This window comes from Biomphalaria glabrata, chromosome 11 (genome assembly GCF_947242115.1).
Source record: "Biomphalaria glabrata chromosome 11, xgBioGlab47.1, whole genome shotgun sequence".
Taxonomy (NCBI): Eukaryota; Metazoa; Mollusca; class Gastropoda; family Planorbidae; genus Biomphalaria; species Biomphalaria glabrata.
In genome coordinates, this window is record NC_074721.1 from 23,320,132 (window position 1) to 23,343,576 (window position 23,445).

General features: G+C 36.3%; 2 protein-coding genes across 2 annotated transcripts in view; one reads left to right on the plus strand and one right to left on the minus strand.

Moving 5' to 3' along the window:
* LOC106064530 (substance-P receptor-like) overlaps positions 1 to 23,445 on the plus strand; it is a 154,986-nt gene that overhangs the window by 62,001 nt on the left and 69,540 nt on the right. The gene's annotated exons all lie outside the window — the stretch shown is intronic.
* On the minus strand, positions 14,191 to 18,605 carry LOC129928948 (uncharacterized). Its single transcript, XM_056045549.1, has 2 exons — positions 15,407 to 18,605; positions 14,191 to 14,890 (listed from the first exon to the last, which is right to left on the minus strand). Exon 1 carries the CDS (start codon positions 18,603 to 18,605, stop codon positions 15,417 to 15,419), a length of 3,189 nt encoding a protein of 1,062 aa, XP_055901524.1. The 3' UTR covers positions 14,191 to 14,890; positions 15,407 to 15,416.

The window sequence follows — 23,445 nt, forward strand, 5'->3', positions numbered from 1 at the left end:
GTTAAACGCGCAAGGGAAAAAAAAACTGGGTGATCTTGTCATTATGGACTGCACACTCAGTACACTATATAGACATATATAGACACTATATAGACGTACACGTGTACGTCTATCTGGCCAGGTTGTTAAAATCAGTCGGACACAATGTCTATTTACTTTCTGGGCAGGGAGGGTGTATAACTATTTTAGTGTAAAGATGTATCTACGAACATGCTTAACTAACCACGCCAGTGTGTTATTTTCTTGTCTGACCTCTCCACATTAAGCAAACACTATTGCATAACGCTTAATGCAGGGCAGTCTTACAGTATTATCGACTACACACGTACAGTACACTAGGCCTACATGTGTATGTCTAGCTGACCAGGTTGTTAAAATCAGTTGGACACAGTCTATTTACTTTATGGTGAGAGAGGGTGTGGATTAAGATGTTTTTTCTAGAGTTGGTTACCCTAATGCTTTTAGATCTATATAGGCCTAGCTGTTGATTTAGACTTAATAGATCTCAATAATAAGTTTTAAGACTATAAAAGGGTGTTCTTGATGTTCCTGCAGTTAAAAAAAATATTGTTTGCCTCAAATGAATTGATTGAAACCAATAAATATTGACCTAACTCACTAATCAGATTCCCACTAGAAACAGAAATTAAACACCTCCATGTAGCTCACAAAAAAATTCGGAACAACCTCATTCATAATACTGCATAGAAGCTTTTGGCAAAAAAAGTTTAACATTTTATAATACTGCTACATTCAAGAGCAAATATTTACTCCCATAACTTCTACCAGGATCAAACTTAGCCCTCTTCAAATGCAGACTGTCTAAATAGTTGTTAACTGCATAATTTTTTTAATAATCAAAGTTATTGATATCACATGACCAGAAAACAGGGAGTGCGTTTCAACCCCGACCACATGTTAAAAAGTTTTACAAATTTTAATTAAACTTTTTAGTTAGTAACTAAAAAAATTAATTAAACTACGATTTTAACTAATTTTTTTTTTCTAGTTAAACAATGACCTGAACTAATTTTTTTAGTTACACTAAAAGTTTCTAACTTTTTAGTTAACTTTTGCCCACCACTATATATATACAGGCCTATGCTGTACGCACGTTTATGCATAGGGTTAGGGTTTACTGGGCGTTAGGATTAGGGTTTGGAAAAAAATCGCCCCCCAACTCCAAAAGTTTGGATACGCTAGTGCCTACAAGCAAATGTTTTTATTTGAAAAATTAGATTTAGATCGATTAGCTAATTTGATAGCTCCATTCATAATATTTTCACGTTCACGCATTTGCTTTACTTATAACATTATTATTTCGTTTAATTGTTTACAAAACACTCTCAGTGACCATATCGACAGTGATACGCAAATTAAGACCCGCTGGCCGCGGGTAACATATGGCTAGTTTATTACAATACCTCAAACATGATTTCAAATCAATTTGTAACTTAGCTAAAAAAAAATTGGCTAGAGAACTAGAAAACCTTGATCTTGAACAGACTCTACCTGTTCCGGATAATTCCGCATGAAAATACTTCATTTAAGTGTTTAATAGATTAATGTCTAGGACAAAGGACCATCATTAAAATATTAGCTCCAGGTGACCGAGCCTCGCTCGGATGAATAATTTCTTAAGGAATGGTATATTCCCGAAGTCATTTTGGTAATATTGTTGTAGTGACGAAAATGAACGATCGAGTAAAGACTATCAATCTGAAGAGTTGCTTTTGTGTTCTGTCAGTTCTAGATGTAAGTGTGCATGGCGGTTAGAATAGAAAGTCCCTAAACAGTGTAGAAAAAACACAGCTCACGTAGTGGTGTTTTACATTGCAGCTTTTACTATTGGCTTGGAAGAAAGTCTTTGCAGTGTAACTTCTCATATGATTACGTTTAGACATTGATCAACCTTCCTTAAAAGCAATGAGTCATTTGATACTATGCTTCCTAGATTTGTGAAGTTGTCTACCACGTTAAACGGGTTTCTATTCACCGTGATCTTTGGGGCTGAGTAGATTTTAGTGAGTGTTTTCTGGAACAAGACTTCCGTTTTCCAGAGGTTATAGTTCAAGCGACAGCGTACGCATATTCATTGACCGCGAGCTGGAGATCATGTTCAGTGTGAGCCAGAAATGTGTAGAGAAGCTGTGTTATGGCCATTTCCTTTATTTTGGTATGGGACAGTAGACTTCGAAGATTGAACACATTGTAATAAGTCAAGAGCAAAAAAAAATATGACCTTGCATATTTAGGACTTTGTTAATTATTATAAGTTATCTAAACAGAGAATAGTTAATCATTTGTTTTGAAAAGAAAACTTGACCTATCAGATTTATTATAGATGGCATCTATTTGTTTACAAAGTCACTTTAAATTTTAGCAAGGGTTCAAACTAAATACTTAATTGAATTTTAGCGACTGTATAGGATTCGATTCACAAATTAGCAAATTTTAAAACCATGAAACGTAAGAATATACATCATTTGTGTGTAGTTTTTATCAGCTCTTGAAAGGGGAAAAGACGCTATTAGTTTTGTGTGGTCTGTCTGTCCGTCTGTCCGTCCCGTTTAGATCTCTTAAACTAGAAAAGATATTGAAAATCCGACATCACACTATTTTAGACCATTCAAAGTTCTGATGCAACGGCTACTTTTTTCTTTTCTGAAAGCGAAAAATCTAATTTTTTAACTCACTTATGCAAGCAGTTTTTTCATAAAAATGCACCACTTTTACAACTATTCACTATTAATAGTAACAAACAATTGAGGCTCTTTATTAGGGGAGGCTACTATTTACCATAATTTTAACACGTTTTATGCAAACGGTTGTAGATTTTCAAAAAATATTTTTTTTTTAGATTTGTATTGTTAAGATATGTAAGTTCTGTTATACTAAGTACTATATTTACACACAAAAAAGTTTATTATTTTTTTAAAGAGAAAAATCTATTTAGTATACATAATTTATTACACATATTCGAGTTCTGATAATATTGAAACCTGCCTCCTTAACTACTGTTGAATGCATTCATGGTAATCACATTTCAGATTATGTTTCCACACAAACTGTCTTTGTAACCTTGTTGTTTTTTTTTTTTATATTAAGTTACTATGCAATACTTAATTTATCATTCTTGACATAAGGTATACGGTGTGTGATATGCGGCTGAGTGACAAAAGTCGGTTGGCTACTTATTAAATGGGATCGAGTTTTAATCCCGATTCGAGCAGGGTTATGTTTACAAGTACCATCCCCCCCCCCCCAGCGTCACACCTACAAGTTGGACCATAGCGCTCTATGAAGGCTATATTAATGACAGTTGCTTTATAAAAAGTATTACAGCATTACAATGCATTTCATAAATATTCATAATTTTTAGCGGCCCCCGAAAGGTGAATAGACGATATTAGTTTTGTGTGGCCCGTCCGTCCATCCCGATTAGATCTCGTAAACTAGAAAAGATAGTGAAAATCCGACATTATGATATATTAGACCATCCAAAGTTCTGATGCAAAGGCTACTTTTTTTTCTCAAAGGGAAAAATTTAATTTTTAAAATTAACTCTGCAAGCAGTTTTTTCATAAAAATACACCATTTTTACATTTATTCACTATTAATAGTAACAAACATAGGAAGCTATTTAGTAAGGGAGCTGACTTTTACCATATTTTAACACATTTATGCAAACGTTTTAGGTTTTATTTTTTTACAAATGTTTTGTTAAGTTAAGTAAGTTCTACCATACTAACTACTACATTAAAAATATTTATTTTGTTTAAAGAGAAAAAAATCTCTTTAATATGCATACAAATTGTAGTCAAACTGAATTTCCATTAGATTGGATAAATAAAAATTATCTTATCATATTTTACCTTAATCAAGTAGTAGTATTTCATACTATCGCGTAAACTGCGTGTCGCAACACGCAAAGGACACTTAACTAAAGGATTTTTTATATTTTTTTTTACGAGAAGTGTTTTTTTTAGCGGCCCCCGAAAGGGGAATAGACGCTATTACTTTGTGTTGTCTGTCTGTCAGTCCGTCCGTCGATCCGTCCGTCCGTCCCGTTTTGATCTTTAAACGGTTTTAGTTTTTTTGTCAAAAATTATTTTTTTTTACAAATGTATAGCAAAGTGAAACAAGTTCTGTCTTACTAACAACTACAATTACAAAAAAAAAAATGTTTACTTTTATTTTTTAAGAGAACAAATCTATTTAATATGCATATAAATGAACATAATTTAAAACAACAACTAATAAGTAGTCTTTCATATTATCGTGTGAAATGCAGAGCGGTAGGATATACATATATCACTTAACAAAAGGAATTTTTTTTTACGGAAATGTGTTTTGTTTCTTTTTCTTGAGGCTTTGAATAAGAGATTGACACTTTACAATACAATTAGATCAATTAGATAATCATTATATGGCATCAGTTAGGCGAGGCTCACATCTAACTTCACCTTCACTTTCACATATCCCTTGGGGCACCACACAAGATCTGACAATCTTCTTTCTCCATTCTTTTGTGTCATTTGTCTTTGATAAAATTTCACTCTGATTTTCTTTCTGAAAATATTGAAACCTGCCTTTTTACCTGCCGAAGTATGATTAGTTATTGTATTAATTGATTCATTAAAATCTATTAATGTTTGCAAAAAAATAATATAAAAAATAGCAAAAATTAATTTGTCGACAATGAAAAATTTTCAAACAATATAAGTAGATTGAAACATTTACTTAACAAGGATTATTTCTCGGAGAAAAGGTGGAGGTGGGGGGTAAAACCCTTTCTGCGATTTAAATCTAAAATTTTTTTGTTATGAGAAAAATAATCGATTCTTTTTTTTAAAGGGATATTATGATTTTTTGTTAAATTTTCTAATATTTACTTTTTTTTTTTAAATCCATTCCTACTTTATCTTTTTTTATACAATGCTTAATGAAGCTGATGGTGATCTATGATTTCTCATTCTGTTCGGATTGGACTGAATGTGATCGGCTCTTACCAAATCTGATCGAATCGAATCTAGGTTTGATTGGATTCGAATCGGATCGCAATGTATCTGATAAATATATATATATATATATTGTAATAAACTAGGTGGTGGCACAGAGAGGGGTAGTGGTGTGTGTGTAGTCAGCCGACGCAAATCGCCCCAGGCCAGCGCTAGACGAGCGGTCAACCGTGACGGAACATCGCTCGACGTTTCTAGCTTCGTCACATGACTACATCCCTCGCCTGAGCTCTGTTCACGACGGCGATCCTTCCCGAACCGTCCTGTTGACATTCGACTCGGCTGACAATACGACACAAGTGGCTACAGTAACTTCAAATGCTTTTCTACACAACAGAACTGCCTAACTAATCACTACAAGTCTTTCTCTGTCTACTTCTAGACTCGTACAGCTACATTTTCGAGGACTCACAAGGTACCGTACAGTACTTACTGCCTTGCTGTCCTGGACTCAACTGTCCTTTCTTACACACTGTCTCTTGACCGTAAAGGCTTTCGATCACATGACCATAACAATAATCATATTAGCGTGTACTAGCATTAATGTCTCGACTCGAATATGGATCTGATTGGATTTGAAGATGATCGGAATGTTTCTGATCAGATATGATCAAATAGGAATTGGTTCGGATCTATCGAATCGATAGCGGATGGGATCCGAGTTTGATCGGATCGAATATTATCAAATCGAATTGAATTGAATCTCACTTGGTTCTGATTGGATTCAAATGGGATTTAATGGAATCGAAAACAAATAGATTTCGATATATATATATATTGTTACGTATTTCTGAATCTTCTGGCTAAATGTATTAGTAGGCACACAAATAAAAAAACACTGTAAAGAACTTGACGACTAAACTCTCAGTTTCATATAACTTTAATGACTATTAACTCTAACAATTCGTTACTGTAACATGTAGCGTAGAAGACTGTACAATATCTGTCAGTTTACAGTTAGCTATACTTCGTTGCAATTCATCTCTTCACTTCGTTGCAATTCATCTCTTCTCAACTTTCCTCGAGCCGTATTCCACAGAACAGACCAACGACACACTTCTAGTGTCGCTCCAGGTCTCCCAAAGCTGAACCAAGTCGTACTCAAGTCTACCGAATCAGAGCCGCACACGTCTTACATCGACTGTATCGACTGTAACGGCTCAAGTCCACTGTAGTTCGCTGTATAGACTTTAACGACAGTAGTCCACTCCAGTTAACTCTACCCTAGTTAACTTGCATCGAGTCGTACACATTTCTCTTCCACAGAGCCTCTCACGTCTTACATCGTTTGTATCGACTGTAACGGCTCAATCACGACTCCATACGACTGACTTTCACATTTATTTTCTGGCTTATATTGGGTCTAATCGCTTCTCCAAAGTTGCACAAACACTGCTTGTATCTTCTGGAATAACACGTGAGGAAACGTCACATCCTGTCTTTGTTTATACATGTAGATTCCAGAAAACATCGGCTGCATTGTCATCTTGCCGGGGTCACAAGTTGTAACCTCTATCTGTCACTGGACATTGCTAGTACCTTCTGGAATAACACGTAAGGACACGTCACATCCTGTCTTTGTTGATACATGTATATTCCAGGGAACACCCGCAGCTGTGTTATCTCGTCGGGGTCACACGTTAACCTCTTCCTGTCACTGGTCATTTGTAACAATATATATATAAGGATCTGATTATATTAAATCGAAGCGGATAGGATTGGATTGGATCTGATTGGAACTAATTGGGTATGATCTGATAGGATCAAATCGGATCCGAATTTCATTGGATCGAATCTTTCAAACCGGATTGGATTGAATCGCGTCTTTAACTGATTGTATTCGAGTCGCATCGGAATGGGATCGAATATGATCAAATCGTGATAGAATAGGATAGAGATAAAAATAATTCGGATCTATCAGCATCGGATCTAATTAAATGTTATATTATGTGATACGGAACGGATCTGTTACAAAAGTTATGCTAAGGTGGACAATTGTAGTCAAACTGAATTTCCACATATTTGGACCAATAAAATCATCTTCTTTTATCCCATCAGTTCGAATTGGATCGAATTTGATCAGATCGGAACAGATTAGACAGACACACAGATAGTAAAAAAGATAGATAGCCTTTCTAGTTTTAAAGGCTGAATAGGTAGAAAGATTTAAATGCGTGTAATCTTGAGAATATGGATAAGATTGAAATTAACAAAACCCACTCACTAAAAGTAATTAATATTCTTTATTAAAAAAATGAAATAGAGGGCGTTGGCACGTTTATATTATTAGATCCGAATCATACCAAATCAAATATGATTGCGTCTCATCTGGATGTGACAGGATTGGAATCGGATCCGAATGTATCTATCAAATCGAATCGAATCAGATTTATTTAGAATTTGGTCGGATCTATCACGATCGAATTGGATCATATTAAATGATTTGAATCGGATTGAATGGGAGCTGATCGAATCAGTTGGAATCGGATTGAATGGGATCTAATTGAATCAGTTTGAATCGGATTGAATGGGATCTGATCGAATCAGTTAGAATCGGATTGAATGGGATCTAATTGAATCAGTTTGAATCGGATTGAATGGGATCTGATCAAATCAGTTTGAATCGGATTGAATGGGATCTGATCAAATCAGTTTGAATAGGATTGAATGAGATCTGATTGAATCAGTTAGAATCGGATTGAATGGGATCTAATTGAATCAGTTTGAATCGAATTGATTTTGATTGGATCAGAATGGGTGGAAATCGTTTGTATTAATTCTTATCGTATCTGACGGGATCGTTAGTAAAACACAAAATAGCTCATGAAAGCCATCACGTAATAGAGCAGACATTCTATGAGAACACATACAAAACCTTCTCCTACCATCCATGAAGTCTGAAAAGAAAAACGACAATATGCGCATGGTCCTAAACTTTGCTTTTTAGTTTTAGTTCGAACTCTATAGGAGGCGAACATGCCTTGACATATAATTACGTCGGAAGGAGGCGGGGCCGTGTGACTAAGATAAATGGAAAAAGGGCCAAAAGTTTTCCCAAATGTCATATTAAAGAAAAGCATGTTGGTTGTTGATACCGTGAGGCTGACAAATTATTTTTAATCTGAAGACAAGTGTTTTTGTCATTGCATTGTTGTATAGTAGTGGTCAGTGTGTCCCTCATGTTTTGTGCTATTAAAATGAAATTATTAAAATTTTGTTTAAAGATTTCTAATATCTGTATGTGTTCTTGGAATCGTATTTGTATCGTCCTGGCTGTTTCTCCAATGATTCGGCACTATGAGCAAATATTTCGACTTCTCGAGCACAGCCTAATTCGGGCATAGAAGTGATCTACAACTCTATTTTGTTTTAATTGTTTGTCTATTTTGTTTGTTTTTTTTTAGAGCTGATGACAGCTTCGTGGCCCAAACATCATTTGTTTTTACAAAGCTTCTATCAACTCGCTCTGTTTGTCTGTCTGTCTGTCTGGTACAAGTACACGTTATCTCGCCCACACCTAATCTCGGATCAAGTCAAAATTGTGCATAATTATTTCTTGTATCTGACAACACAAGAATCGATAAAAAATTGAACAACCAGTTATTTATCGGTAATGAATTACTATGTTTATTAACAAACAAGGGGGAAAATTCTATTAAAGTCTGAAATGGCGGATTAAGTTGAATTAGTGTCCCTTTAACCTTGTGTAGAAAATTAGGTGTTCGCTTAAAAGTTTGAAACTAACAATACATAGCTATGAAACCTATGATCACTTCAATGGCATAGTGAGTGTTTTTTTTTTTTGTTAATTACAATCAGTCTCGAGATTACGCACACAATAAAGCGTATTTAAATATTTCTATTCAGCTTTTAAAACTAGACAAGCTATCTATCTTTCCAACCAACCATCCGTCTGTCCGTCTAGCTATCTATCTAAATGTCAGTTTGTATGTCTGTGCATCTATTGATCTTCTCTCTATTTTCTTTCTATTCATTCCGAACGTAGTGTGCTTCAGACACTAGGCAGCCATCACGCGGAAAGTTCACTTTCTTTCCGCCAGTCTTCATTATGAAACGCTTCCTTCACATCACGTGGTGCGGGAAACATAGTTTGAGACCTCACGAGATCTGGAGACAAAACACAAAAATGTGTTGGTGACTTAAGTAAACCAGATGTCAATCACTGGGTTTGGCGGAACCAAACGTCAGACCGAAATGTTGAATATATGAAGATCAACACTATTTACATAACATCCAAATGTTTTATAAGACACCAGTCCGTGTCAGAAGTAGAATAAGAGCTTTTAGGTTAGCGGGAATGTTACTTTTTAACGCTAGCTCTAATGCGCTAAACTTAAAATCTGTTAGTATATGTATTTATTACCGCTAAAGTGTGTAATCCACTAATGTGCAGATTATTTAGGTAATGTGAATATAAACTAATATTAATATTCGGAATGAGCATTCTACCAAGGTAATATGCACACTACCGTTATCGTCAACCAGGCCTCCTTCAGTCGTAGAACGACTATCGTTCATCTCGAATACTATTTCATGTGACTGTTGAGAGAGACATTCCCGTCCACATATATCACAGGTTAAAGTGGCCTTCGCTTTGGTGGTAAAGGATCCGGTCATTTTTTGTATGGCAAGTTTTCTTTCTTCCATAGCTGAGGCCCATATTTTTCCACTGTCCATAGCTTTCTTGGTCACTGTCTGTCTCCATCTAGTGCGGTCTAGAACTATGTCTTCCCAATGGTCAGTATCAATGTTGACTGTTTTAAGGTCCCGTTTTATTACATCCACGTAACGGAGGTGGGGACAACCAGCTTTTCTTGAGCCAGACGCATGTTGCCCGTAAAGAATGACTTTTAGGATGCGATTGTCGTCCATCCGGCGAGCATGTCCTAGCCAGCACAGGCGGCGTTGTCTGAGGACTGTAAGGATGCTGGGAAGACCCGTTCGTGCAAGGATCTCAGTATTGCACACTCTCTCTTGCCAAGTGATTTTCAAGATCCTTCAAATCAACGCAAGTGAAATGAGTTTAGTTTTCTCTCTTGCTTTCCGTAGGTAGTCCACGACTCACTGCCGTACAGTAGCGTACTCAGAATGCATGCCTTGTAGACCTCCATTTTGGTCGCTGTAGTGAGTTTCTGGTTTTCCCAAACTCGTGCCCTGAGTCTAGCGAAGGTTGATGTAGCCTTCCCTAAGCGTTTTTTTTTTTATCTCTTCCAGTGAGAGGTCGTCTTGAATAGTAGATCAAAGATAGCAAAATTCATTTACGGCATCCAGCTTGTTAATGTCTATGAGGATGGAGGGTGGTGCTGTAGCAGGTGCTCCCATAACTTTTGTTTTCTTTGTGCTAATGGTTAGGCCATACTCTTTACAGGCCTGAGAGAAGCGGTAGCGGTACAAACTACGCACTATAAAAGTAGTTCGTTAATTTTAAAACTTATATATATATATATATATATATATATATATATATATATATATATATATATAGATAGATAGATAGATAGATAGATAGATAGATAGATAGATAGATAGATAGATAACTAAAACGAAGTTTGTATCAAAATTCTTTTTAAAAACAAAAAGAAAACTACATTTGAATCAGTATTCTATTCAATGAGTTAGTTCATAAATGGAAAATATATTTTATTATGATCCATTGACAATTTTATCTTTTTGATCTTAGATGTAACTTTTTTGTACCAATGCGCAAATCTATAGTATGGACTTCTAGTTTCTGAGATCTAAACGGGACGGACGGACGGACAGACAGGCCACACAAAACTAAAAGCGTCTTTTCCCCTTTCGGGGGCCGCTAAAAATCAGATTGAGTAAAAGTTGGAAAAAGTGATTATGAAGAAATTATTTGGGCTCAAAACTCATCTCCATTGATTCTTACAAGTTTCTCATGAGTTCTAAATTGTCTAAATCATATTTTTTGTTATAACAGTCATGTTTTTGTCGGGAAAGGGTAGGGGGGGGGGTAGAGTGATAACGAGTTAACGATTTAATCACGAAAGAGTCCTCCCTCCATTTTATAATTATTGATAATGATTGTACTTGACATCAGAGCGTAGAGGTGGAGGACTCGATATTACAATTTCATTTAGAGCATATATCACTTATATTATTATTATTATGTCAGAAACGAATATTCATTCTCTGGCGCTGCAAGGGTCGAGTTTCGTTAAAGAGAAACAAAATTCATCGTAGTCCTTTTAACAGCTTCCACTGAGGAATTTTCTGGTGATGTGGCAGGTCTGTAGCAGTACCGCCCTCTGACAGACAACGAGGATGTTCCTAGGAATGTTAAGGGCCTTGAAGGTATCTGTGAGGTCAGTTGTTACTAAACTTTCGGTTGATATAACAATGGGGTATATTGTTATTTTGGATAATTTCCATAGACTCTTACTCCAAGCCTAGATTCCCATATTTTCTTTGTTTTTCCAATTCAGTTTTTCTTAAATTATGAGACAGTGGTACGGCGATGTCGATAATGGTAGTGTTTTTTTTTCTTTTTTTGTCAACGAACAGAAGATAAGGGGATTGAAATCTACCGTTTTGTCGGTCAGAATAGGCCTATCCCAGTACAGCAGATGTTCAGTAGACTCGAGAACCTCTTGTGGCAAGTATTTATAATAAGGAGGAGTGTCCTTACTGATCAAATTGTGTGTCAAAGCCAAGTGTTGGTGTATTAACTTTGCAACTTGGTTATGGCTAGCTAGGTAGGCTGATTCTGATAGGGCTGGACATCCTGCCAAAATGTGTTCAATCGACTCACCCACATTTACACATTTTCGGCATTTGTCAACAACATTGAGTTTTGGGATATACTTCTCGTAATTTTTTGTCCTAATTACTCTGTCCTGTATTGCTGTAAACAAAGCCTTCTGTTTCAGAGTAGAGATGACCTGCCTTGAGCCATGTTAAGGAAGCAGCCTTGTCGATGTTGTCCCCATGTAATAAAGCTGGGGATTTTCCGTGGAGGTTTTTTCCTTCCCATTGGCGAATCTCATGTCCTACGTCGTCCAAACCGACATTGACATCAGCATTGTGTAGGTTCAGAGGGGTTGCTTCGGAGTCATATTTGTGTAGAAAGGAAACTAATTGATTGCTAGAGGCGAGCAGTTTTGATCGTATTTTTAAAACTTGCATCTTACACAATTTGAAGATATTCTGCAATCCACGACCCCCATCCTTCCTGAGCAGGTATAACCTTATGGTGCTGTGTCAGTCCATTTAATGACATCGAACGTGTAAAGGAGCACTTGGACGACCCAGCTGTTTATTGCAGTGATGAGGTTACTGCCAGACAGTTTTATTTACTCTCTGCTTATATTTACCAAGAAAGTCCTCTTTTAAGTTTTTATGGTTTATCTTGACATTCTAGTTTATTCCAAGATATTTATAAAGAGAGGCAGAGTTCAATTCCTCGATGCAATGCAATGTTAGTGTTGGCTGCCTTGCTCTTTTAATACTTAGTACCGGGATGACCGATCCTAGCTCGGTTCTATAATGCATTTAATTTATTACTTACTGAAATTTGGTTGAAACAAACATGACTACATTCATGGATTTTTAAAAATATAATACACTGTCGTAAAGTATTTAGTGGACAACCGAAGAGCAGGACCATGTGTTCATAATTGCAAGGTTAGCAGATGCTACGGATTTATTTAAAGATTATACAAGTTGATTTTCTTTTAATTAGGAATTACATTTTGATGGCAATAAAAGGAAAATGAAATGAAATAATTCTAACTTCAATTAAAAGAAGCTTTTTGGTCACCATTATTTGTTGAATAATATTAAAAGACAATCTTTCTCAAATGGCATTAGATGTAACCAAAAACAAACAACAGATGGCAGTTATAATGTGAAAACCTTTAGTTACTAAAGAAGATTTTTTTTTAAAAACAACATTAGATGCAAACAAAATTAAAAAAAAAAAAGAGAGCTATTGTATAGTATAAAAGCTTAAATGATTTTAATTCATTGAGGAACGTGAAATATATTGAATATAAATATTAATAGAATATTTTTATTTCTACCATTTTACTTTCACTTGAAGACATTAACTTGTATAGAAACTTGCTTACACACATTCAACTCATTGTGAAACAGACACACTAACAAGATATAATGTCAGCTATGTAGTCATCAATTTATAAAGTACAATTACATTAAGTGTTACTGTAAAAGTCCTAATGATATTACTCACACATTTGACTACTTTATACAATGTTCAGAATTTAGCCCTTAGTAATAGTGAATATAAGCCTAGAAAAAGAACTGAACTTGCACAGCTAAATATTTTTTTTTATCTATATTTAAAAGACATTTCATTACTTTACTTAGAAATGCTAGCAATCTACTGGATTGCTTAACTTTTATCTCATTCCCATCAGTTAATAAAAATCAGTTAATGCATGATCAATGCCTTTCAAACAAATATCATAAATAACATTTTTTTTTGGCTAAGAAGGCAAAAGAACTAATGGCACAAAGAGATACATAGCATTATTAAAAAGAACATATAATAAATGTAATAGTCATACATAAACCATTTTTACCTAAATGTAATGACAATACATAACACTTGGTTACTTCAATGTAATGATAATAGATAATACTTGTAATGACCATACATATAATTTGGATACTTGAATGTAATGACCATACATAATACTTGGTTATCTAAATGTAATGATCATATATTTTACTTGGATGCTTAAATGTAATGACCATACATAATACTTGGTTATCTAAATGTAATGACCATACATAATACTTGGTTATCTAAATGTAATGACCATACATAATACTTGGTTATCTAAATGTAATGGCCATATATTTTACTTGGATGCTTAAATGTAATGACCATACATACTACTTTGATACTTAATTATAATGACCATACATACTAATACTTGGATACTTGATTGTAATGACCATACATAATACTTTGATACTTAAATGTAATGACCATTCATACTACTTGGTTACCTAAATGTAATAAGCATACATAATAATTGGTTACCTAAATGTAATAAGCATACATAATACTTTGATATTTAATTGTAATGACTTTACATATAACTTGGATAGGCTACTTGAATGTAATGACTGTACATACTACTTGGATACATGAATGTAATGACCATACATAAAACTGTGTTACTTAAATGTAATTACCATACATAATACTTGATTATATACATTTAATAATTATACATAATAGTTAAATTTAATGGTATTAGAAAAAAAAAGGATACTTAACTGCAGTATTAAACAAATACTGCAAAACCCAAGAGTTTCCTAGAGAACAAAAATAAATTGATAAAAAAAATATAATGTTGGTGCAAAAAAGATTTGATTCATGTACAAAATACATGTTGAGCAGTTTCACCAAATGTTCACTATTATTAGATCACTTTTGATCTCTATGATCTCCATTTGTTTCAATGCATCGATTTTGTAGAAATGTAAGACATATTTTAGTTTTTTTATCTGATCTACTAAAACTGTTCTTTGGTAAACATATACAAGCACTAAAGAACTCTACTTCTTCCAGACATAAATTGTAGGGCTAGAGTGGATTATTATTGTTTTATAATAAAGGTATGTCATATCCAAAGAGATAAAACATAAACAATTAGGTCTGTGGATCTTGCAGTTAGACACGCCTTAGGTACATTATCAAATCTTCCTTGAGTCAGATGAACGCTGGTCATAGATAGTCTAACGTTGGTTCAAAGCCACGGAGCTAGCATAGCAATGTCTAATGAGGACTCACATCTCTGCTTCCCACTACCACTTGCTATCCAGTACATCAATTCTCCGGTACAAACAGGCTGTAATAGGAATATCCAAATTAATCTTAATTTGTGTTTTTCTTATAATAAAATTTCAAACAATAATTATATTTGTATTTTAATTTATTTGTCGACATAAAATAAAAGGTCGAAGTTACATATCGTTCTGATGTTCGACTAACAAATAGTTGTATTTTAATGGTTAACAAATTTTAGAACTCAAAGTTTGAACTCTATGATGTTCAGCCTATTCATAGCGAAGTTTATTATCAAACATAGTGCAAAAACTGTTGGGATGACTTTATCCATACCACCGTAGCATTGCATTGCACATTATATTTCAGCATTAGAATGAGTTGAGAATATGGACATTTTACAGCTAATACAATCCCTATTTCCCATCCACGTTTTTCAAAGAAAAAAATCAACTACCAAATGTTTTAAGCCTTATTACAGATACCTATTAGAAAGTGTTATTTATAAATAATTATAACACAATACCTATATATCTAGATTCTAGGAAAGTAGGTAACTTTTGACTCTCCTAATACTAACCTTCTTTATCTTAGTTCAACACTTCCTTCCACACAACGTTCCGGGTGTAATTTGCGTTGTCTCGGGGAAGAAGGACTTTCAAACAACTTTGTCGTTTCACTCTTGAAAAGGCCACATACAGCATACCATGCATAAAGACTGGGACCCTGAGATCAACTCCAACGAACTGGAATGTTTGACCTTGTGATTTGTGGACTGTCATGGCGAAAGCAGGGGTCACAGGAAATTGATGGCGCTGCATTGTGCATCCAAGTTTCCCCTTACTGGAATCTAGAGTGATTCTGGGAATGTGAACAGCCTTTCCAAAATGTTCGCCAGTTAGAATCTTAGCAATAATTATGTTGTTACACAGTTCAGTGACAATGAGCCTCGTCCCATTACAGAGTCCTTCTGAAACATCTAAGTTCCTAAGTAGCATGATAATTGTGTTTTTTTTTAGTTTTAGTTTGTGTGGAGGCAAATCAGCGATGTCTATGGAATTTAAAAATTCTGTGGTAAATTGAAGTGTACCTTCTGACATATCCTTGATTGAATCAAAGCTAAAATAGACTTTTTCCTCTCCAGGTAATCTGTCTATAAGCTCACAATTGATTAAATTGACATCTTTGTTTAAGGGAGCCAGAATTGCCCTGTCTTTCATTTGTTCGTAACTTTTATCTGCCAAACATTCCCCATAAACTTCGTCAATAATGTTTGTTTTTGAGATGACATCTTGTGGCAATGCTATTTCACCCATATCATTCAATGGCAGTTCACCGTCTCCAATCCTTAAAAGAAACTCGGCAAAATCCGTCTCTTCTTCATCAACTCTCATATTTCTGGTTAATCGAAATATTCTAAAATGTCTCCATAAGTCACTCTTTTTAAGGGATACGTCTAAAAGCTCACTTCTGTTAGCTCGTGGCTGAATTGGAAGACATTGCCGGAAGTCGCCCCCCAAAACTATTGTTTTTCCTCCAAAAGGCTCTTTTGCATTGCCGATTGCTCTTAGTAGCTGGTCTACGGTAGAAAGTCCGTATTTTGGCAGCATAGGGGCCTCATCCATTAAAAATACATCAACTTCCGCTAACTGAGCAGCTTTCATTGATCCTAGCTTTATGTTTGAAACTGATTCAGGTGTAAGGGGCACACTGAGGCCAAATGTTTTGTGTGAGGTGCGTCCATTAGGCAAAAGAATTGATGCTATTCCTGTAAATGCCATACATTTCACATTGAAATTTCGACCCCGAAGAATGTGATAAATAGTTTTGTACACAAACGTTTTTCCAGTACCTCCAGGTCCATCAATAAAAAAACATCTTGGTCCAGAGTTATGACTTGTGACAGCATCAAGAATGGTATTCACTATGTCAAGCTGTTTCCCTTTTAGGAGTCCATACAACCGTTCCCCTTCCAGTATTGAGCAGTCGTTGTTAAGCATATCCACATTTAAATGGTTATTGACAAAGTCAATGTTGTCCATGCCAAAGGTGTTGACCCAGTACTGAAAATCTCTGCCTTCTGTGGCTTCGGTATTTAATTTGGAGGCGATAATTCGATAGGTATGATTTATCGCGTCTTCCACTCGGCCACCTGTGCGTTCTATTTCTAGAAGAAAATCTTCAGCCAGATCTGCTTTGAACATTTCCCAAAGTCTTTTTGGATTTTCTGGAGATCCAAATATTAAAATCTGTGTAAATAGTGTTCTCATGGCTCTAGGTGTTTTTGACATGGCCGATTCCTGCAGACCATCTATCCACTGTTGGTCATCATAGGCAAGCCCTCGAGCAAGACACGCTTGCTTGAACGTGGCATGCCTGATACCATTAAATTTAAGAAGTTCGTCAAAACTTGTAGCGTCATTGACGTGGTACAAAAGCATCCTGAGATGGTATAACTCTGGCTGGGCAACAAAATTAACGCTGTGGATACGACCAATAACATTGATTTGTCGAAGCCTCTCAACCCATTCACTCGTCCTTCCGATCCATTTAAAATGCTCGGGCATCTGCCAATAAAAGTGGTAGGTAATTTCTTCATCCAGTCCAGCAAGACGGTTAGCTTCTTCTTTTTGCTTCTTGGTTGCATTGGTTTTGAAATAAGACTCCAATGTGGAACCCTTAATGCCAGTGTCCGCCAGATCTTCTTGCACATTCACAATGTCTGACATTCGGTAGTGACCAGGAAGATGTATGTCAAGACGTTGCACTACATGGCTCTTCTTTTGGAGTTCATTTCCAGATAAACGCCAGCAAGCCTCCGGTGGTGTGATGCACCGCCCTTCAATGTATGTGTCTGGTTCATTATAATTTATTCTTTTTTGCTCCTCCACAATTTTAATATAGGCGCAGTCATGTCCTTTGTAAATATATTTGTATAAATATTTCACTGCTCTAATGCTTCCAACAAATTCAACGTTTATGTGGCAATTGAAAAGTTTCAGCAAATATGCATTGTAAGGAGCCACGTGGCGGTTGTCTCTGGTTATTCTTCTACCAGACTTGTCTTTTCGGTAGACAGCTAGTTCGTGAGAAAATTCAGGGCTCTGCTGGTCCAGTCTGGAATCATACCGACGTCTTAATTTTGGTTTTTCGTCGTCAACCAGTGATGTTGTTTCTTGAAAAGGTTTGGGGAAATCGAAACGGCAGTGAATTTTTCCATTGTGGTTTTTCATGCATGACGCATTTAAGTCATGTTCACCGCAAGGATTATGGATCATCCATTTCAATACCAGTTCTCGCAACTCAGGATCTGTGTTGTCTGGGATCTCAGCAGAAATTAAATCATCTAGCTCATCAGGATTGTGCACTTTGTCTTCCGATCTCATAATTAGTAAAAGATGCATGTGAGGGAGACCACGCTTTTGAAATTCAATAGTATAAACATAGGCTGCTACTTTCCCAAAGATGGTTTCAAACTTCAGCTTTGCTACTCTCGCAACGAGATCAGGACGATCTTGAGCTCGCTGCTGAATAACAAACCCTTCCTCGGTAACAATACGGGCAGCTTCTTTTATTTCAGGCCATTCCGGATTACATGTCATGGTTATAAAGAAGTCTGGTGAACCGAAGCGTCGTACTATAGCCATGGCGTCTTCAAATTGTTCAGCATAGTATCGTGTTGAGCCTGGGAAGGAGGATGGTAAAATGATGGTTTCACCAACAACAGCATCTTTCTTTTCAGCCAGTTCTTTAAGAAAGTTAGACTTCTTCTTCTTCATCGTTCTCATTGTTATGTTGGAGTGTTCATATGACTAGACCAATACATGAGATGAACTGCGCAGTGGTTTCCAAATCAGGGAGCTCTCCATATAGTTTTCTTTCTATTGGGGTGATTTGGGGCCAATGTCTTATACGGGCCTCTTGGTAGAGAGAGCAGTTTTGGAGGACGTGGTCGGCATTTTCTGGTGATACTCCACATGGGCAGATTTCACTGGTTCCAATTTTGAGCTTCCGGAACATGTGTTGTCGCATTCTGTTGTGTCCGGTCCTGAGTCGAAAGATTAGACGCTGGTCTTGTCGGGATAGCTTATAGTAAGCATCATCTTTCTTGTGATTTGGATGGGAGCTCGTCCATTTCTCAGTTAGACACTCCTATGTATTTTTCAGCCAGAATCTTCTTTTGGTTGGACTTGATCCACTGGATGCGATCGCGTTCGACTCTAATAAATGTGTCAACCAGATACTGCTGAAACAGTCGGCCACCAAAATGTAGTGCGTTGAATTGTGTTTCACGTAGATCAAGATCGCTTCGATCTTTTTCAAGTGGGAGATTTTTGGTGAGTCCTTTGCGATAAGCAATACGGTATTGTGCCATTTCCAGTCTTGTTAGATGCTGCCGACTGGGATAAGGCTGTTGTAGCTTTAGATCCACAGAATATCCAAAGGTGCCTTTAGGATAAAATAATGGATATGTGAAGGGCTCTGTTCGTTTGTCTGTGTTCTTTAAAGTAACTATTTCTTTGCCTCGCTGATGTACAACCATTTCATTAGCTGGAATGCTTTGATCAGCATTCAGTGTCAGCACAGCACATACTTCATTGGATGAGGGGACATTGTAGCGCCTGATATCAAAACCATCAGGATTAGTAAACAAAAGTCGAACATGTGGAGGTGCTATTCCGTTTGCTGATGCAAGTTGTCTAGTTTCTGTCTCCACTTCTCTCATCATTTTAAATGCCTGAGCGAAACAATTGACGGCGCGTATGATTTTCTCCAATCTATTCATTAAGTCTTGGTTGATGTCACTATTGTATGGATGATGAATTCTTTCATTCACAGCATCGTCGGGATCCAGAAAGTAGAGCTGACCATATTGTGGTCTTTCGTAGTCACCATTTGGATTTTGTGTTGGATGAACAGCCAAATTTATTTTATGATAAATCATCCCTGCTGCGATGAAACTATAAATGCCGTGGCTATTAATTGTCCTGTCGTCATCCACATTAAATGATGCCAATGAAAAGCATGCATTTAAATTTCGTATCTTCTTATGAAATTCCTGTGCCAAAGGGTGCTGACCTAAAAACAAAATAATTAATTCATTTGGAAAGATAGGAGCTTCCAGGGAAATTCGACCATGTAAACAGCAGTCCCCGAAGGAGTCTCTGTTAACTTTGTTGCCAACTCTTTCCTCTGGAAAATGTATCGCCTGGCAATGTATGCATGTAATTGTAAAGGGGCCCAATGATCTATAGTTAACACTTGAGTTCACTGCGCTCTTGTACGTTTGTACTTTAGTTTTCTCCAAGGCTGCTCTTCGTCTTGCGTCACGCCGTCTTTGTTCCTCCAAACGTTGGTCCTCTTTTATCTTCGTTTCTGCAGATAACCTTAGTGTTGCCCGCTGTCTCATTTCTTCAAGTCTCTCATTGCGTTGTTCGTGGGTTTCTTTAGATAATCTTATGGCTGCCCCTTGTCTCATTTCTTCAAGTCTCTCGATGCGTTGTTCGTGGGTTTCTTCAGATAATCTTATGGCTGCTTGCTGTCGCATTTCTTCAAGTCTCTCATTTCGTTGAGTAGGCGTTTCATTATTTGTTCGTTGTAAAGCACGATTTTGCATGTCATAAAGTCGTTTGGAATATTCTGTTGGAGACTCAGTTTCCAGTCGCTGTGAAGCTCTTCGTCGCAAGTCGTCAAGTCGCTTAGAATATTCTATGGGAGTTTCATTTACATATCGTCTTGAAGTTCGTTGTCGCATGTCGTCAAGTCGCTGAGAATATTGTGCGCATGTTTCTGCTTGAAGTCGCTGTGAAGCTGTCTGTCGCAGATCCTCAAGACGCTGAGAATATTGTGCGCATGTTTCCGCTTGAAGTCGCTGTGAAGCTCTCTGTCGCAAATCCTCAAGTCGCTGAGAATATTGTGTGCAAGTTTCCGCTTGAAGTCGCTGTGAAGCTCTCTGTCGCAGATCCTCAAGTCTCTGAGAATACTGTGTGCAAGTTTCCGCTTGAAGTCGATGTGAAGCTCTCTGCCGCAGATCTTCAAGTCTCTGAGAATACTGTGTGCAAGTTTCCACTTTAAGTCGTCGTGAAGCTCGAAGTCGCAGATCCTCAAGTTTCCTTAAACGCTTCTCAGAATTTTCTAGTTTGACGATATTTCTAATAACTGCATTTGCTCTAGTTGAAGCTTCTCTGAGATTTGTCGTATTTGAAGGCTGGTGATTCACTGGAGACTGGCAATTTATTGAAGTTGAAGACTGGTGATTTAATGAAGACTGGCAATTTATTAAAGTTGAAGACTGGTGATTCACTGGAGACTGGCAATTCATTGAAGTTGAAGGCTGGTGATTTAATGAAGACTGGCAATTTATTAAAGTTGAAGACTGATGATTCACTGGAGACTGGCAATTCATTGAAGTTGAAGACTGGTTATTCACTGGAGACTGGCAATTTATTGAAGTTGAAGACTGATGATTCACTGAAGACTGGCAATTTATTGAAGTTGAAGACTGGTGATTCACTGGAGACTGGCAATTTATTGAAAATGAGGGCTGGTGATTCACTGGAGACTGGCAATTTATTGAAGTTGAAGGCTGATGATTCAATGAAGACTGGCAATTTATTGTAGTTGAAGGCTGGTGATTCAATGAAGACTGGCAATTTATTGAAGTTGAATCCCGTTCATGTAAAACCAAAGAAAGGCGAGGGACTTTAGCTGGATCAGCGTTGTTGTTTCCTTCTCTAGATTCTTGGTTGAAGTTGAATAACTGACGTTTTCTTGGCCGCGGCATCTTCCTAATAGCAATGGATTAAATTGGTGTTTTTTTTGTAAAAATATAATTGGTATACTATATTACACTACTGAATATTAAAATTCCGAATAATAACGTTATATCAATAAATATTAACTTCATAATAACAATTAATAAAATAATAAATAATAATGCTTACATAAATAATAGTATTAGTAATAATAGTATTAAAATGTGTGCATTATATTAAAAAAAAAACATTAGAGCTATGGCAAATGAAATGGACGTTCACACCAATTCCACTCCACAATTGCATGTGAACATTTCTATCCCATAGATGGATTGTATTGACTCATTGGATTTAACTGTTTAGTGGCCAATAGCTAGATCTAGATTTGTTGTTTTGTGGCCAATAGCTGGATGATCTGTTTTGTGGCCAATAGCTAGATGAGCTGTTTTGTGGCCAATAGCTAGATGAGCTGTTTTGTGGCCAATAGCTAGATGAGCTGTTTTGTGGCCAATAGCTAGATGAGCTGTTTTGTGGCCAATAGCTAGATGAGATGTTTTGTGGCCAATAGCTAGATGAGATGTTTTATAACCATTCCCAACAAACAAAAGAAAAGTATCATGTTGCTGCTTAGGGATAAGTCACCATCCTCTAGAAATCTTATTAGCCTACGTCGTAAACCTCCATCTATTGTGCAAGAATAATGGCGAGCAACATAGCAGTTGCATCCCCTGGGAATCTAGCTGTCTTGAATCAAGATCTAGATTTAGACGTAGATTCCAGAATCAAAATCCATAAGGACCATATCTATTCCTTTCGGCCTACATTCTAGCTAATTAAAGTTATGCACATAAATCAAATTCTTCTTTTCACTTACCTTATTTAACAGGGATGAAATGTTTAATTTGTAGAAACACTTGTAAACACTTGGGCGTCTTCAGATAACCACGTGCTTGATCAATTGATGTTCAGTTAAAAATGAACGCAAACACTGTTCTAAACCTTCAACTACGGTGCGCAAAATGTTGTGTCTTTTTATTCATTGAAACGCGATAAAACTTGTAGCAAAGAAATGCTTTAGTGAACGGCTGTAAGCCAGTGACGTAGGAGGTGTAAAGTTTTTTTTTCTTTTCTGCTGTGAGCCTAGTGACGTAAGCGGTGTCAAGTTTTTTTCCCATTGACGTCATATAGAAAATTTTCATTCATAAAACATTCTAGCCAAAATTAATTTTTCGATAATGAGGCATTTTCAAACCGATATAACGGTCGACCTTGAGTTTTCCCGATGTGGCCAATGAGTTGAGAATTTTTTTCTCACTATTATGCACATACCTTGAAATTTTAAAGAAAATCGTTAGAGCCGTTTTCGAAATAAAATTTATATATATATATAAATATAAATATATATACATACATACATACAAGAATTGCTCGCTTAAGAGTATAGGATTAGGCCAAAAGACATACTAAAGCATTTTACCGTTTTGATTAAGGTGTGTAACATTTGCTCGGTTGTTTCTGCATATAGCTCTAGATCATCCATGTATAATAAGTGGGACACACATTTAGTGCATTTAGTGTCAACCCTAAAACCGTTTGTAGTGTCTTGGAGTAATGTAGATAGAGGATTAATTGCTTGGCAGAACCAGAGCGGAGATAGTGAGTCACCCTGGTATATACCTCTTCTTATGTGCACAGAACCTAGTTTATCACGATTAAGGTGCAGATTTATCTTCCAATTATTCATAAAGACTTTCAAAAGTTGTTTTATTCTTGGGTTGATTCTATGAATATCCTGGTTTTTTAATAGCCAATCGTGTGGAACTGAATCAAAAGTTTTTTGTAGTCGATGTAGCACATGTGTAAA